Raw genomic sequence first — 6258 nt, 5'->3', positions numbered from 1 at the left:
ACTCATGATTTGATATTAATTTACATAATTAAATTGAAAAACCGTCAATTTTGGTTGAGTTTTGTCGAAATACTGGCAACTGTTAACCATTTGCATTTCCACTCGGTCTAAAGATGTTTCTATTATTACATTTGTTAATGTGGTATGTCGCACTTATCGCGCAACATAGTCACTGTCGTGAAAATGATCTCTTCAAACTTTCTGATAATCGGGCCTTTCGTCGCTATAAAATAAGTTTTTTCCAATAACACAGGGGGAAACTCTTGACATTGGGGAAAATAAGGAAAAAAAACTGAGTTGAATCAAAAAATGGAATTCCCTCAGTTAATCTGGAACAATTGGAATATGGCGTCTGGGAATATAGACGGAAATAAGATTTTCCAAAAGCATTACTTATGAACATTCAACTGGATTAAAAAATCCTGCCCTAAACTGTGCTTTTTTTTTAACTAAATAACAATAATTCAAATGAATGAAAGTAAGAAATGCAGGTAAAATTTTTTTTAATTAGAAATTAGCGGCTTAGTTTTAATTTCATTTATGAGAATTGAAGATTAAAAAAGATAAACGTGAGAAGTGCCAGAAGCGAAAATGTCAGGAAATGGCTTAAGTTTTCTTTTGCGCTTATCTAGACACTTATAAAGTTCGTGATTTTCATTCAACATCATCGCGGAGCGTCTTTTAGTCCCTGAAAAAATAAATTAACTTTAAATTCGTTCAGCACTTCTGTCAGGATCTAATTCAGCTAGTTTGGCCCGCGACCTCGTAATAAATCTATGTCCATATCAGCCAGGATGCAAGGCATTACTTTAAAACTGCAACAAACGGACAACATGTTTCCAAGGCTTTCGATAAAAGAAATCTATATTAATGACCGTGTTTTAATTAAATATTTAAAATAAAATATTCAAGCTGAAGATTCATGGATTTTAATATTTGGTTTAACTAATTCCTGATATTTTTTTGCAGTTAAAATTTAGTTGCGCCTAATAACCGATATTCAAAACTTTTCCATTATTTTGCACATAATTTCGTAACTCATTTACTACGAGTTCCTTCAGTTTTTTTTTTTTTTTTAAGGACAATAGATTCTAATTTTCACCTAATTAAACATGAATTTATAACACTTTTAAAAAGATATCGGATTAATGCTTCCAAATTTAAAGACATAATAAGGCTTTTAAATTTGTCTAAAAATGAGGGTGAGTGGTAAGAGCAGAGTCGGTCACAATGAAAAATAGTACCGAGGGTTTTTTTAAAAACTGCAAGTAACAAGCATTTTTAAAACATCAGCTTCATCTATTTTTCAGAGAATGATAACACCTGGAAATAATAACATGCTCTGGCAGCACGCGCAATTAATTTATTTCGAGAAAAATCAAATGACTCCTGAGAATAAATTCAGAAATTCTTTGTTACAGCTTCACGCCGATAGATGGCGTATCTGTCGAGTACAAAGTTCTGTTAAATCTTTTTTTTTGTATCAGAACGCAGAGTGTAAGAAGGATGCAAGGCATCCTTCTTACGATGCTAGTACCTCCTCGGCACGATTCTAGTACCGAGACGTGGCATCCAACTGTGAGAGGTGTCCCAATCTGTAACAGTCTACCTGAAGAGACACAAAAATTGTGTCCGAAAATAAAATGGTGTTCACCAGAAAGAAATGAGTAATTATTTGTAGAGAATTACATTAAGTGGTCCGTCGACTACGCAGTATTGAACCATCGAGAGTTTTGAGAAGTCTGCAAGTGTTTATGTTTTGCCGCGTGTGTTTACTTGATATTGTTCTCAGTGATTTCTGAATCGTTTAGAGTGATATCCAATGGATATAAAGTGTAAATTCCTATGATTGGACTATCCGATAATTGGATTATTGTGTCCATTTTGGTTTCAGGGTAACTGTGAGTACACTTTTGTTTTCCAAATTTCTGTATTAGTTTCGTTTTTATGAGTTGCATATATTCAGAGTTCTCTTTTCAAAATGCTTTCAAAACTTAAAAAGAGTGAATTAATTGAAGTTGCCGAGGAACTAGAAATTAATATTCCTGCAGGTGCCAAAGTAATTACTATTAGATTTAATTGAAAAGAGCGAGATCTATAAAGATAATTATGAATTCGTAAAAACTGTAGTTGAGTCAATAATTGATAGGAAAAAAGATTACGAGAAAAATGAAGCACAGAAACTAGAATTGGAAAAACTTAAACTCGCGCAATTAGAAAAACAACTTGAGCTTGCGAAATTACAAAATGATGAGAGTTTAATATGTGAAGATCATTTCATGAAAACACATTTCAGAAATGACGATGGAAGCTATGTTGTTAAAATGCCGTTTAAAATAGACCCCCCCCCATGTTTAGGCGAGTCAAAAAGCATTGCTACTAAAAGATTTAAATCACTTTGGCAACGTTTGAAGAGAGAACCAGAGTATAAGCAACTATACAGCGAATTTTTAACTGAGTATGAGAATTTGGGGCATATGCAGGAAACTTGCGAAACTCCAAGGTACATTATGCCTCATCATGGCGGTTTTAGGCCAGAAAGTAGTACTACAAAATTACGCGTTGTTTTTAACGCATCAGAGGCAACATCATCTGGACAATCGCTTAATGATAATTTGTATTCAGGATCTGTTGTCCAAGATGATTTGTTCGCTATATTGTTGAGACTTCGAAAACATTCTATAGTTTTCACCGCCGATATAAAAAAGATGTATCGTCAAATTTGGATACATCCAGATCAGTGTGATTTACAATGTATTTTATGGAAGGATTTAGAGGATGAGAAATTACGTGTATTTAAGTTGCTCACTGTTACCTACGGAACCAAATGCGCTCCTTACTTGGCAACCAGAGAACTAAAACAATTATGCTGTGATGAGCAGGACAATTATCCTTTAACCGCTGCTGCTGGCAAAGATTTTTACGTCGACGATATACTCAGTGGTACCGAGGATTTATCTTCTGCCATTGAACTACAAGACCAGTTAATACATTTGTTAAAATCAGCTGGTATGGAGCTTCACAAATGGAGTTCAAATAATCCTGTTTTGTTACAAAAAGTTCCAACGTCGGACCGAGAATACAATTTCGATAATCCTAACTCAGCAACTTTAAAAACTTTGGGATTACAATTCAATCCTAAAAAGGATACATTTAGTTTTAGTGTTCAAAAAATTGTGAGTCCTGCAACAAAAAGAACAATGCTATCGGACATATCCAGATTGTTTGATCCTTTAGGCCTCTTAGGACCTTGGATAATCAGAGCGAAGATGTTCTTGCAGAAGTTGTATATTTTGAGAATTGATTGGGACGATGAAGTTCCCATACACTTAAATAGAGAGTGGGAAAAATTTAGTTCTGAACTGAGTCAATTGAAAAAATGTAAACATAGATCGTCATGTGTTATGTTCTAAAGTTCTGAAAGTAGACCTGATAGGCTTCGGAGATGCTTCGAAAAATGCATACGGTTGTGCTGTCTACACCAGGTCTTCGTCAAGCTCTGGTGAGATAAAGGTGTCACTCTTATGCAGCAAATCTCGAGTGGCTCCCATCAAAGAAATTAGTATCCCACGTTTGGAGCTGTGTGCAGCGGATCTGCTTTCCAAGCTTACAGTTAAGGTTCTGTCATCCTTGCAACTAGACATTCATGGAGTACATTTGTACTCGGACTCCACTGTGGTGCTTGCTTGGATCAAAACTCCACCTACATCGTTGAAAACTTTTGTTGCTAATCGAGTCACTAGGATTCAAGAGTATACTAAGAACTTCAAATGGCATTATGTAAATACTGCTGAGAATCCTGCGGACTTGATATCACGAGGAGTTTTCCCTTCAAAGATCCAACAGGGGGATCCATCCAGATGGACATTTGGTGGAATGGACCGTCTTTTCTTTCATCTAGTAGCTGGTCAAACTTCAATGACGATCCTGGTGTCTCAGATGATGAATATCTTCTTGAGGTGAAAAGAACTGCGAAGAACTCTGAACTGAATAATGATCCTATGATTAATCTTTCAATTTGTAATAATCCTTGTTTTTTACAGTGTATATTAGATATAAGTAATAATTATAGTAAAATTGTTCGTGTTTTGAGTTATGTTTTCAGGTTTGTCAAGAACCTAAAAGAAGCAGTGAAGACAACAGGTCCACTGAATGCTGAGGAATTAAACTATGCAGAGACATTTTTAATTAAAAATGTCCAAATCCAAGAGTTTGCCAAAGACGTCAGTAGTCTCCAAAAACACCACTGTGTGCCTCCTAGTAGTAAATTAAAAACTTTGAATCCTTTCTTGGATTCTAAAGAATTGTTAAGAGTCGGAGGACGGTTGGGTAATAGTAATTTTAGTTTTAATAAAAAGCATCAAATAATTTTGCCAAAAGGCCATAGATTAACTTTAATTATAATAGAACATTTTCATAATAAATATTTACATGTTGGTGCTTCTTCTTTGCTATATCTTGTTAGAGAAAAATTTTGGCCTCTAAATGGACGTAATAGCTGCAGAAAAATCATTCATCAATGTATCATTTGTTTCAAAGCCCAACCAATTGCACCTTCTCAAATCATGGGCAATTTGCCCAAGGAAAGAGTGTCTCCAGATTTTGCTTTTAATTGTGCTGGTGCTGATTTCTGTGGGCCGTTTTATATTAAGAATAAGGCTCAGCGTAAAGGTGCTTTACAGAAAATTTATATTTGTATTTTTATATGTTTTTGTTTTAAAGCTGTTCGTATACAAATTGTTTCAGATTTGACTTCTGATTCCTTTATAGCGACTTTAAAACGATTCATGGCTCGAAGAGGTAAATGTGCGAAACTGTTTTCAGATAATGCTAAGAATTTTGTAGGAGCCAATAAAGAAATTAAAAAAAACTTCATGAAATGGTTAGAAAACCAGATGAAAAGCTGGCAGGCTATTTAGCTGCAGAAGGCATTGAGTGGAAATTTATTCCACCTAGATCCCCCACACTTTGGCGGTCTTTGGGAGGCAGCTAAAAAGTCATTTAACTACCATCTAAAAAGAGTTGTTAAGGGAATAAACTTAACTTATGAAGAGTTCTTAACGGTAATTGTGCAAATTGAGGGAATTTTGAATTCTCGACCACTTTGCCCCTTGTCAGCTAACGAGGACGATTTTGAGGTTCTTACTCCTGCACATTTTTTAATAAATAGGTCTTTAACCTCTTTGAATGAGCCTGATTTGACAAATTTAAAATAAAGTCATCTCAAGAAATGGCAAAGGGTAACTAGACTTGTACAATATATATGGAAATTTTGGCATCGTAATTATTTAAGTCAATTACAACAGAGAGTTAAAGGGATGTTTGACAAAAATAATGTAAAATTAGGAGATTTAGTGTTATTAATAGAAGATAATTACCTTGTTATAAATGGGCTATGGGTAGGATAGTTAAAATTTATTATGGTGATAAGAAAATTCGTGTTGTTAAGATTAAAACGCAGTCTAGTACTTGTAAAAGAGCCATTTCTAAAATTTGTGTATTGCCTATGGAACATAATTAATTTGTAATATTTAATGTTGAAATTTGTAAGTTTTGATTGTTATTTCTTAAAGATAGTGATTATTATGTATATTGTGCATTTTTTACTAGATTTGTGTAAAAGTTGTAATATTGTTTATGTTATTCAACATTGTAATCTCTTGAAACCCTGGGGTTTCAAGGTGGGGAGTATGTTACAGCTTCACGCCGATAGATGGCGTATCTGTCGAGTACAAAGTTCTGTTAATTCTTTTTTTGTATCAGAACGCAGAGTGTAAGAATGATGCTAGTACCGAGACGTGGCATCCAACTGTGAGAGGTGTATTAATCTGTAACAGTGTACCTGAAGAGACACAAAAATTGTGTCCGAAAATAAAATGGTGTTCACCAGAAAGAAATGAGTAATTATTTGTAGAGAATTACATTCTTCTATATATGAATGTTACAAATTTGATAAGAAACGAATCCTGTATAAGAAATTCTTAGGTAAATTTAGAGCTATATCATAATTAAAGCATTTTTGAAAGATTTAACAAATTTAGACATAGAACGGAACAGAAATATATTAACATCCAGAACAAAATTATTCTTTAACTCTTATGAAAGAATGACGCTTTCTCACAATCGTGGTCTCAACCTAACGGCACTATAAAGCTATCGATACAAGAACATTTTCTGTCAAATAGAAAAATCGAACTGTAAATGAACAGAACATTATTTTCGAACTCGTGTTGTTCACCGAAAAAAAAGAACAGAAAC

The 6258-nt window shown here is 34.1% G+C and overlaps 1 protein-coding gene across 1 annotated transcript; it reads left to right on the top strand.

Moving 5' to 3' along the window:
• Nucleotides 1-2477: 2477 nt before the first annotated feature.
• LOC129971687 (uncharacterized) lies at nucleotides 2478-5216 on the top strand. Its single transcript, XM_056085664.1, has 6 exons — nucleotides 2478-3366; nucleotides 3416-3959; nucleotides 4106-4329; nucleotides 4540-4665; nucleotides 4747-4800; nucleotides 4957-5216. The coding sequence occupies exons 1-6, from the start codon at nucleotides 2478-2480 to the stop codon at nucleotides 5214-5216; spliced, it is 2097 nt and encodes a 698-aa protein (XP_055941639.1).
• The last annotated feature ends 1042 nt before the right edge of the window (nucleotides 5217-6258 follow it).

Source organism: Argiope bruennichi, chromosome 6 (genome assembly GCF_947563725.1).
Source record: "Argiope bruennichi chromosome 6, qqArgBrue1.1, whole genome shotgun sequence".
Taxonomy (NCBI): Eukaryota; Metazoa; Arthropoda; class Arachnida; order Araneae; family Araneidae; genus Argiope; species Argiope bruennichi.
This window is presented reverse-complemented; position numbering and strand designations above follow the sequence as displayed.